General features: G+C 40.2%; 1 protein-coding gene across 8 annotated transcripts in view; it reads right to left on the reverse strand.

Annotated features, from left to right (window-relative positions):
* PLXNA1 (plexin A1) overlaps positions 1-12,373 on the reverse strand; it is a 483,656-nt gene that overhangs the window by 186,056 nt on the left and 285,227 nt on the right. For all 8 annotated transcript variants that reach the window (XM_060239681.1, XM_060239686.1, XM_060239682.1 and 5 more), the window contains exon 9: positions 5,881-5,995. In XM_060239681.1, the coding sequence (XP_060095664.1) occupies positions 5,881-5,995 (115 nt within the window). The remainder of the gene's footprint in view (positions 1-5,880; positions 5,996-12,373) is intronic.

A 12,373-nucleotide genomic window follows, 5' to 3' on the forward strand; every position in this document is an offset into this window, starting at 1 on the left:
CTTTATTTTAAAAAATTAATATGCAAAATAACATACAACATCTGGACAGTCACCAAAATGACTTTTTTATATCTGTTGGCTATCTACAAATATACCAGAGGTCTGTTAAAAAAAATAACATATCTTGATACAGTGAATTTTTTGGGAAGTATACCTTTTTCAGTTATATATTAAACTACAGGAAACCATACAAATTTTGTGTCTCCAGACTGAAAATTGGACAGTTTTACACTTTTCACAGGTCCATCATTTTTGGTTCTATCCAACATTTTGAAAGGACAGCATATAATAAGACTAGCACAGCATTCTCACATAATTCAAATAGCGTAGCATTTTATTGTCTTCTAAGAATATAACAGTTATTCTAAATAGCATAGTTAGTGCTGCATTTCGATGAACTTGCCTTGTCTCAGAATTCACGTTTAGTGTTATAACTCCTCACTAGAATATATGGTAAACACAGTTGCTCTGAACATCACTGAATTGTTTTTACCAGCAGACCTCACATATCTGGAATCTATGTGGAAGACAGCATAAATGCCTTCTATCTCCAGCAGCAATACTAATAAAAATCAAAGTACTGATAATTTACTTGATCACAGTACTCGTTCAAGAATCACATTTGCCTCTGAGAATCTCGAAGATCACTACACATTTTCAAGAGTATTTAAATAGTCCTCCACAGCTTCATTTTACTGAAATGTTTGCAGTGTCTCTCTTGGTTGACCCCAGAGTATCTCATAAGCATGTAAAAGGTTATCAACACTATTCAGAAAGTCAAGTCAAAAGCAACAGAAGGACTAAAAGGAAGCCATTTTAAGAAAGTAATAGATTTTAATAGAGAACTCTTAGCGGCAGAATTAAGAGGTAGTGCTAAATTTCTTGAATGATTAAGCATTGTAGTTCAAGTCTCCCAGAAATTCACATCGCTCCAGACTATTTGCAGCCTTTGTCGACTTTAAGGCTGCCTTTGATCTGATACCCAGATCCAGGTTATGGGAAAAGCTTGCAACTTCGTCTATTGACAGACGGCTGTTGTTGCTAATGGTTAGCCTTTATAGTAACTCAGGCATCAGGATAAGATGCTCATCTCAAGGCCATTTAACCCAACCAATTTTAGTGAACAAGGGTATCAGACAGGATTGTGTGCTCGCCCCCTTGCTTTTCAATTTGTACATAAATTCACTTCTAACCTCCTTTAATGATTTGGCTTTACATCCTCCCAAGCTCGCCGATCAGCATATTCCAGTTCTGGCGTATGCTGACGACGTGCTTATACTATCCAGGACGCAGATTGGAATGCGAAGGGCCCTTCGCCATCTAACCCAGACCAGTCTGCAGGAAAAGTTGGAAATTAATCTAGATAAAACCAAGGTTTTAGTTTTCGCCAAACGTTTCAAGGCTCATTGCTGGTTTCTAAATGGTAAACCCATTGAGCAAGTAAAAATTATTAAATACCTGGGGGTGATTTTTCATTATCAGGGTAAGCGTTTGGCACATAAGAACTATGTTGCACAATCTGCGCAAAGAACAGCTGCTGCCATCTACCGTTTTTATACCTCCAAAGGGGCCAAATTCTTGCCTGCAGCATTAAGGTTGCATACTGCAAAGACCAGGGTCCAGTTGCTCTATGGCGCTGAAATTGCCCCTTATTTAACCACCAAGCCGTTGGAGATTGTACAAACTAAACTCCTGCGCAAGCTTCTGTTTGTTCCCAGTTGTGTGCCAAACACTGCCATCAGGTTGGAATCTGGCGTCCCAAGCATCGAGACGTCTATGTGGTTAAACACCCTTTGTTACTTCTTGAAGGTTCTCTCAAAGCCAGTTGGCCTTCCCCATCTGATTTTTTTCGACTCTTTTGTGGGAACCTGGGAGAAAAGGTGTTTAGATCATTTTAGACTCTGTGATCTCTCCCCTGAGTCCCTAGTAATGATGGAACTGAGGGATGCGAAAGAACTTCTGCGCCTGAGGTTGGTGGAGCTTGAACTGAGATCTGCTAGAGCTAGTCTTTCTGCACACATTTTCCTAGGGAAGCAAGCCGAAGTACTGTCCCCAGCCAGGTATCTTTTCAACATCACTATCCCAAAATATCGGATAGCTTTCTCAAAAGCACAACTCAATGCACTTTTCTCTTCGGTGCTTTTGGGACGTTACGCTGGGTACCCATATCTGGAAAGATTGTGCCCCTGCAATTGCAATGAGGCTGAAACAACTCTCCACATCGTTTTGCACTGCCCAAATTACAATGACTTGAGGGCAAGATTAATCTCTCCGATTCTTGGGTCCTTGGCGGGCAGGCAGGAGGATGAGCAAATTGCCTTCCTCCTGTCTGACACTCATTCTGATGTTTCATCTAAGATTGCCCGTTTCTGTTATGCTGCTCAGTTGGAAAGGAGGGAAATTGAGAATGTTAATCTTGGTTATGAGTTTTAACAATGTGTAATAGTAGGAGTCAGGAATTTTGTGTAAGAGGTGATGGGTTTGTTTTTATGATTTTGTTTTTGTTTGTATTAAGCTGGTCGGATGACCGTGAATAAAGAACTACTACTACACATCGCTTTAGCCTGATCCTGAATGTGAGACTATATTGTGGGTCATGAGTAGCAAGAGAAAGGCCTCTTTACCTGACAGAGTATAATCTTAAAAAAAAAAAATCCTACTTGATTCTGTCCAGAATGAAACTGGTACTGAGAAACAAGTTCCAAAGCAAAGCCTTAACTCGTATTAAATCCTACTCACAGAGCTATTTTCTTTCAAATTAACAAGGGGTGCCGTATGGTACCAAGTTTACCCTCTCCTGCCCTGCTAGAAGTCAACTCTTCAACACTCACTCAATTCTTTGGAGTAAGCCAAACAAGTAACCACTATGGAGTAACAGGAATAGCTGCTATACAAGAACCAAAAGGCGCAATCTTCTGGAACAAATGCAAGAGAAATCCAAAGGAAAAAACTCACTAGAATGTAGAGCCATGTATGTAAGGAATGTTCCATCATCCAGAGTTCATTAATCAATGTGCTCTATTGCTTTAACCTTCCTTATGTACCTGCAGTCTATAAGCAGAACTTTTCTTATATCTCCAAGAGAAATGACACCCCAAGTAACAAATGTTTCAAGTTATTAGTGACTATAGTGTGCACAACCAGAAATGTCTTTAAACCTGCTGATTTCTCCAGGGCAGGTGGTAATACCACTTAGATTAACTGATCCTCTTTGTCATTTTAAACTCCCATCACTCAGATCAAGAGGAGCTGGATGAAAGCCAAATGCATTGTAAGGAATATCTTACAATGAACTCTTAGGGCATGGATGGTCTCTTGAGTTCCTGTAATACAGTCCTCCTTGAGGATATTCCAGTTTTCATTGCTATGTTGTTTCATCTGCATGCCAATTTAAAAGCTAGTTCAAAAGCTCACCATCACTCCTGAATCTGTTGAAGGAACATCCAGCAACTGCACAGTCACACAAAGGGTTAACACTATGCCAGCAGGCTGAAACAGCATTTTGATAAGATACAGAGAGTGCAACAGTGACCTCGCCTAAAATGGACATTCTGGCCTGCAGGCTTCTGTCTTAATGGTTTGCACAGCAAACTGTGTGTACCTGGATAAGGAACACAATGCAGCAGGAAGCAAAATCCTCTTCGTCCTGAATATCATCTTTTCAATGTTGCACAGAAATCTGGCCACTAACAGAATCACATACGAGGAGCTCACTGCAAAAGCTTCATGTCTGATGAAGTCTCCTTTTCAGATTTAGGAAAACCTTAGGACACTACCTTAAATACTCTTGGCAGCAGTAAGAATGGTAGTTGTATGAATCTACTTTTAGCTTTTTTCCTTTCCACATGTTGTTGCACAAGACTATTCGCTTCACCCATTTTTGATGTTTCTGTTCTCAATTCGCCTTTTTTTCTTTTATGACATTTTCACATTGTTTTAACAGCATTTATATATTATATGTCACATTTACACAGTTTATGCCATTTATATGCAACTGTTGCTATCATTTTGACAGCTATAATGCTATCAAATTTTGTCAGCATGGACTAGCAAAACAAACAACTGCGGTTTTGTTCCACTGAGGAAAAGCCTATGTTAGAAACTAGGATTTCTTAATCAAAGCAGTGAATTCAGAAAATCAGTGACACAATTATTTGATAATAAACAACACTAAATGCTGCAGTGTTTGTGTCTATGTAAAATGAACTTAGGGTTAGTATGCTTTAGGAAGGCAGGATTTGATATTTTGATAGTTTCAAAGTTCTGTCTAGAATGGAATCAATATTTCTTAAATGCCTATCCATTTTCTCCTTTACAAATTCTGAGAACAAAAATTCTACCACACACAGGCTCCTTTCAATCAGCCTTTGTAATCCATTTTAGCAGCCAGTCGTTAATAGACTTTATTTACTTTTTCATACAAAACCACTGGTGTCTGTTAGCAAAGCGAGGCTGAGTCATTTTTTATGTAAATGGCTTTCTTCTGTTTTCACCTCTTATTTGAGCTTGCTTCTGAATTGCTGCAGTGTGCTGTTTAAAATGTCTGCAGTGCTTCCAAAAGTGCCACTTTATTTTCCCCACCCTTTTCCATTGCATGATCTTTCTTGTGGTTCCCCCTTTAACATTCTAAGTTGTGTGCTATAACGCTAGACCAAAATAGCAGTTCAGTGCTGTAATGGAACCATTGAGATGCCTATTTTAGTTTAGCACTATAGTGCACAATTCAGAATACCTTAAAAAGTGAGAAAGAATGTGCTGTGAAAAGGGGAAGAGGAAAAAAGTGGCACTGTTTGAAATGGTCAGAGGGCTTTACAGACAGCTCATAAATAGATTGAAATATGCTGTACAGCCCTGATCTGGATAGCCCAGGCAAGCCCAAACTCATCAGATCTCGGAAGCTAAGAAGGGTCAACTCTGGGAAGTACTTAGATGGGAGACCTCATTGAAATTCACACACACATGCACGCATGCACACACACACATACCAAAAAAGTAAGAAAACAAAATAAATATGCTGCATGAAATCCCCATCCCTGTGTTGCTTTACTTGGAATCTGGCCAGTAACGGGTAACATCTGGTTTAGAACAGTGAAAAGAGCCAGAGTTTCTGCTGTGGCTATAATCCCCACACAAAAGCTAATACCTTGAGTAAAACTTTGTTGGCCTTAAAGGTGCCACTGGACTCAAACTTTGTTCTGCTACTTCAGACCAACACAGCTGGCTACCCACCTGAATTTCCCTAATAGTTAGGCAACTCTAGAGTAACCAATTTCCTTCCTGTAAACTGAATGAACTGTCTCTTATTGTAGAACAAATTTTGAGTCCAGTGGCACCTTTTTTGGAATCCATTCCATTGTGTTGGAGAAAGTATGCATGCACACAAAAAGTCACACCTTGAATAAAACTTTGTTGGTCTTAAAGAAACCACTGGGTTAAAAATTTGTTACAGCTTCAGACCAACACGGCTGCCTACCTGGATCTGTCTCTTGTTCTGCCAGTGAACAAGATGCCCAATTGGCAGTCATTCTTTCAAAATCTTAAAGTACCTGAAGATGTTGATGTCACCCAAATGATATCCCCAAAACATACTTAGTTTGATCACCTGCTTTCTTTGAAATTTGCTCCTCAATCCTTTCCTGTTTTTGAATGCTCAGGCTAGAACTACAGCTGCAGTCTTGCCCAGTGCTGAGTATGGCTTCTGTAACATTGGACCTGATGGTTTTAAAGTTGCTTAGGAGGACCTCTTGGCTACAAAGTATGATCGAGCAAAAATACAAACTTGAGCAAAATTGAATGAAATATGCAAAAGAACAGACAGGAGGAGATGACATGAGCCACATAACGGCATTACAGTGACAGCTTTGGTAGGATTCTGCTTACCTCAGACATTTTGACACGTCCTTCCACAAAGGAGCAGTCAGCAGCATTGTGGGTACATATGTGACGATATTTGCACCAGTGGCAAGGGAAGGAGCCATTCACACAAGACAGGCAGCTACAAGAGAAAAGAGGAAAGCCGCATGAATATTTACAGATGCATCTTGCATAGCTGGGACTTGTTCTTTTTTTCTGAAGACAGAGAATCCCAATATTCTTTGTAGACTGAGACAACTTTTCCACAAGTCTAATGCAACAGTTCCTGAGGTAGAAAAAAAGGGAGCAACAGGGGAATATAAGGAAAGGACAAGAATTAAGAAAGGCAATAATTCTGAGGGATTTCATATTGTTTAACATTCCTGCATACAGGAAGAATGGAATGACAAGCATTCTGATATGGCCATACTGTAAACATTACCCCAGCTCCTCTGAGAAGGACAGAAGGGGGGAGCAAAGCATTTGACTTTTTTTGTATCTGAACCACAAGATGGCGCCAGTGGAAACACATTTCCCCAGAAGAAGTGGGAGAAATGCCAAAGATATGAATGTCCTCTACAGGGTCATCCATGACATTTCTCTTCAGCACTGTGTCCTCAGCACCATGCTGGAGCAAATGAGGTCAGTGCTGAATCAAAAATCAGAGCATCCCGGGGGTCTAAGGCACCACCTCCAGAGGTTGCATAAATAGATTTGACAAACGTCACATCTGAAGACTCACATTCCTTAAGTCCTGTGCCAACCGCCTTCTCCTCCTCCCACATTAGGTCCTACAATGCATTATGTGTGGTCAAGCTTGCATCCCTCTGTGACCTCTCAGCACTGTTGGGATCTTTTCCTCACTACCCATTTCTGTGTGGGTTGAATCATAGATTTTGTGAGCTTTATTTTTGGATTTTAGAGAAGGCAATTTTAATGAACAGAAGGCAAAACAAGAACCCTCCACTGTGGGAAACAAAATCCTTGGGTTTTGAATTAAGATTCAGTCATTCAAAGGAAAATGACACAATTACTCAAAGTTGGGTCAGATTAGCATTTCAAGACTGTAATGCCTTTCATTTGGTCGCACAGTCACATTTGCAATCCCTTCTCTGCCTTCCTGTACTACCCACTCAGCCTGTTTATGGGCATGTTCTGTTCCTCCCTTCTCCCTAGCTTCCTCTGTGCATACACTTACATATTTCCCTCCTGTTGGCATCTCTTACAATCCCTGGCCTGCAGCTGCAAACAAGGTCCATATTTTGGACTGTGGAACAGTTGAAGGAGATGGCAGCAAGAGCTCTTCCCCTGACTTACTCTCATTTGAGCTGAGATACAGTCTAAGAGCCCTTTAGGGCCCTCTTTCTCATAGTGAACAACAACAGAGGTTTTGGCAAAGTCCTCTCCTTGTGAGCTTTGGATCTCGCTCCCATTTATTTCTATTTTGGTTAACAAACCTCTGCTACTGTGCAAGAGGGAGTTAAAGACTCATTTGCTAGTCTTTCAGCAGATGGGAGTTTTAGGAACAAATCCAGTCCTTCTCCCCCTTCTTTCCCTGCCTTCTTTCCCTCTTTAGGGGAGACTCCATGTAGCCTCAATTAGAGAGGGAGGGGATTTTCACTTCACTCTGATCTTCCTCTTCCTGTCAAGGCTTCTTCTTTTCTCTCTTTTGAGACCAGGAGAGTCAGCCTACTGCATCTTCCTCAGCCCCTGGCAAGGAGGATTTCAACAAACTTCAGCAGATTCTGCAGGCACTGGTCATCGTCCCCCACCCTTGTCAGATTTCCCAGCTAACTTAGTGCAATGGCCAATGTGGCATCCAGTCCTCCATGAGATATTGGGTTAGTTGCCAACCCTGATGATCACACTATGCACAGGCTCCCCCGCACGGTCACATGCTTAGAGGTTTGGCTGCGACACCTCCAGGGTGGGAGATGACATGAGAGGTCAGTCCTGGACACAGCTTCCGCAGGGGGAAAAACATGGATGCATTGTGGGGAAGTGGGTAGGAGTTAGAGGCTATCTGTGGGTCCTTAAGAAAAGCCTCTGGGTTCCAGCCCCCAGGCCATAACTTGCCTACCTCATCTTATGGATATTTTTAATATATTACAAAAGCAATCCCAGTAATTATTTGGTGGTCTGGACTATCAGGACCTGCTTATTGATGAGCAAAAGCAAATAAATACAGAGCAAGATGTTCACATTTAAAATTCTGGATTGCTCTGGAGCCAATATAAATATTTTCCTTAGACCTAATCACCACATTGCTAGGTTTTATTGCTTTTCACACATTATAAAAGTGGTTTATTGAACTGCCCTGTTTAGCCAATCTAAGCCTGAACTTGTGACACAAATTAACTTGGGAATTGTCCCTCTACCCCACATTTTATCCAGTTTAGCCTTTGTTTAGACCTCAATTTCTGTCACCATTCACGTGTTTCAGAATCCATGTACTGAAGACAGTCCTGTTAACATTAAAGCAAACACAGCTCAATCCAATACATCACCAAGATATTAGTGAACTGGTTAAGTACGTGTTCTGTCCTAAAGCAAGGCATCTTAATTAACAGACAACAGTTCTGGCCAACACAGACTCCTTAAGGGTCATGCACAGTTGTGAAAAAATGTTTCTGTCCAGGTCTCTACATGAAGCATTTCTTGGGCATTGCATATGTTTACCTAGGACATTCACAGTGCAATCCTAAACACAGTTACACCCTTCTAAGGCCATTGACTTTAGCAGACATAGAAGGGTGTAACTTTGCTTAGGAATACACAGTCCATCTCTGTACTCCACACTGCCACAATGGTTTAACCCTTAGTGGTACTCTCATCCTAAATGTACTGCAGACAAGGACAGTTGTACCAGCAACAGACTGAGGCCTCACCTGAGCTGTGATGCAATGCCACATCCACTATTTTTAAAGTGTTCCTTTCCACATAATTTCTGTGTCAAAGGACAAGCCACTGGGTATACACATTTAAAATTCCATAATGCTATTGCAATTTCCACATTACTACAAGCTACAACAACAGCGTTCCCGATACAGGCCTGCCCCCAAAGTATAAACCCTCTCTTCAGTCACACAGAAAAGGGTTGTTTCTCTTTTCTTATGTTTTCAAAGCAGTAGCGGCTTACTTTGTGATCCTGGTGGTAGCAAAATATGCTCCTAAACCAGAAATGCCTCACACAAAGACAACCTAGTAATATCGCCAACCCCACAGAGCCATATAACACTGGCAAAGCAACCAAGGAAATAAATATTTTGCACAAATGCCCCCCACTTGAAAAGGAAGTGATAAAGTCTCAGTGTACAAACCCCTAAGTCCTTTCTCTTCTTTAGTGGGCACCTCTTGGAAAGACATTCTGGGGAAAAAGAAAAACTCAGAGAAACCACTATTAGGGTGCATTCACACTGCACTATTTTGCAACTGAATTTTTACACTGTGTACAAATAGCAAAAATCCAGTTGCAAAAAAACATTATTTAGTGTAGTGTGAACGCACCTTTAAACTAGGAAGTTCCAGGCCTTTGCACTCAGCACGTTAAAATCTTTTCCAGTTTTCACACACATGCACCACAGTGGAAAACTCAGCAGCTGAAACTTTCCCCATTGTTCCACCTTTGCTGTGGGAAAAAGCATACCTGTTGAATTTCTGCTAATTATGCTACTGTTGAACTGAAATTGTTCTAACTGTGTTCTATTTCCAGCTGCCTGCCACTCAGGAGAACCTTAAGGGCCTTAAGCAGGCACAAGCTAGCTCACAGAAGGGCATTCAAATATCCCCTCCACCTCTTTAAGAGTCAACCCTCTTTGGAAAGAACTGGAACCAATTCACACAGTGAAACTGCAGCAGTGCAAATGTAAGCTGAGCCCTTTTGAGTTGAGCTGGGCTTATGGAAAAGTACTCAGGAGACTGTTTCACCACCAGCCATAACTACAACTATAACCCAGTTTACAAATGAGACAGCACTCAACCCAGTCTGTGCAGCTTCCCTGTAGTTTAGTCAGTTTGGAATGAGCTGCTTCTCACACAGCACTATCATCAACACAGTCCATTCAGAGACTTGGGTGCTTACTTCTCTGCCATCACTGCGTCAGTGCAGTGTTAGCCAGCAATGTTATTTTGAATTGTAAAAGGCTTGTTGACTGGAGGCCTCTGGGAGTAAATAGCAGGTATTTCAGAAGCTTGCTGAGATCAATTTGCTAAACATTTTGTGGAATAAATTGCTCCTAAGATAGAACTTGGACGCCACTTTACAGATGTTCTAAATGTTCCTGAGGATTCTGTTAGTCAAGTTTGTATGGATTCTTTCCAACTGGAAAGGAGACCATTAACAGAATACTTAGAGCATTAAGGACTACTGAATGCTCATCGGATTCTTGTCCCTCATGGTTAATTAAATCTGCAAGAGGTTGGAATCACAAATATAATTCACATATCTTTGATAGAAGGGTCAGTTTCTCCCTTCTCTAAAGAGACAGTTATTAGGCCTTTACTGAAAAATAACCAGCTTCAGATCCAGCTGACTTGAACAATGATGAATTGGCATTTAACCTGCCCTTTTTGAGCAAGGTCTTAGACAAGCCTGTGGCCATGCAGCTCCAGGGCATTTCTGGAGGCATGACTGTCTTGATCTCTTTCAAATCTAGCTTTTACCCAATTAGAGTACAGAAACAACTTTGGTCACTGACTGATGTTAGAGAAATCTGATTGGAGGAAACTGGCATGAAGACTTTCTTAGAATCTATGTCAGCATCAGCTTAAAACTTAAAAAAAAAAACCCAGAAGGCTTTTCTTCATTACATTTTATCGCCAGCTTGTATAAGTTTAAATGGCCACTAATGTTTGTTTTCCATCCTTTTGTAAGACTCTTTCAGTATTCATTTTTAAATAGAGAGATGGGGTATAAATCTTCTAAGAAAGAAAGACAGAAATAAAAAGTCAGATATACAAGAGACCTATCCAATTGTAACTTAGTCTGCCTAAGAAGGAAGTCTGTAATACTTCTCAGCTAGCAGAAAGCTCTCTTCCCTGGTCCACTTCTGAGACCTCAGTGACCCAATAATATCTTGCTTAAAAGTTTCATGCACTGTTAACTACATATAGCAGCTTTTCATAGCTGAAAACACACAAACAATTAATAGGCTGCTTGCTGGAAGTCATTCCAACATTTCATCTACATTTTTATTTCCAAACAAAAGGTCAGTACATGCAAATATATGTACTGAGACACTCTTTATGCAATTGGGGGTGGTGGTGGAACTGATGTGAACACAGTCAATGAATGTATTTGAATAGCTCAAGTTGCACCATTATGAAGAAAGGCTACCACTGATTACCATAGCATTCGAGGCAACATATTGCAAATGGGTAGGATGTGATGGAGTAAACCGCCCAGCTTTATAGCATGAGAAGTAAAGTTGGTAGGATACAAAGGGTCTGTATCTCACACATATTGTCTTTCCCGCTTTCTTCTATCATGAGATGTAACACATAGCCCCTTAACCATTAGTTTGGCAGGCACCATGTCAGCATGTAGCAGCAAGCCATCAAAGAAACTTTAAATAGCATATCAGAACAGAAACACTGAGAGAATTAGGCAGGGCTGGATTTAGATGAAGAGAGGCCCCAGGCTACTCTACTTGTGAGGCCCTTCCCAATCCCCCACCCTCATGACTAGAAGAAAATGGAAGAGTGTTATAAACAAAACTGAGTGAAGCCAAAGATGATGATAGGTATTTAAAATTCTGCAATTCACAATTTCTCCTCTAAAGGACATGTTACTGTTAAATACCATAGTGATTGAAAAAATGCATAAATTTTAAAATTAACACCAAAAAACTTTTGCAATAAATAAACTTTGTAAATCTTTTGTGGAATAAGCATTAATGTTTAGGAAAATGAAGTTGAGATGTTTTTCTTAAAAAAAAAAAACCTTGAGTTTACAAATTATATAGCCTGGGAAGTGTAAATAATATGATCATGATCACCTGCCAGTGTGGCAACTTTTATATTGTCATTAAACAGTCAGTTTTAAAATACATGTTAAGAAGTAAACTACAACAATCAACAATCAGGGTGGGTGGGTGGCCATTTTTACTAAGCTAAACAACCTAAACTAAAGTAAACACAAGATGGAGTCTATTCTGTCACATCCAACAAGCCAACCCTTTAGCACAACATCATTTTTCAATCTAAACATTTTTCAAAGGTTTATAAACTCCCAAAATTGCCAAAAGGATTCAAAATAATTTTCTCCAAGACACATGCAATTAGGAGGCTTGAAAATGAAGCAAAAACATAGGTTAATAATTAACTATAATTTCTCATCTAATAATTCCAGCAGCAGCAAACACCAGGCTCCCATCCAACAACCAATACTAGCCATTTAAAAGAGCTAACTGCCAAAAATGTTATATAAAATAAATGTGTAAAACGTTGATTAGATTCTGCAATGGCTTTAGAACAATTAATCTACCATTAATGTATGAAGCAGTATTTATTGGCATGACAA

This window comes from Heteronotia binoei, chromosome 5 (assembly GCF_032191835.1).
Source record: "Heteronotia binoei isolate CCM8104 ecotype False Entrance Well chromosome 5, APGP_CSIRO_Hbin_v1, whole genome shotgun sequence".
NCBI lineage: Eukaryota > Metazoa > Chordata > Lepidosauria > Squamata > Gekkonidae > Heteronotia > Heteronotia binoei.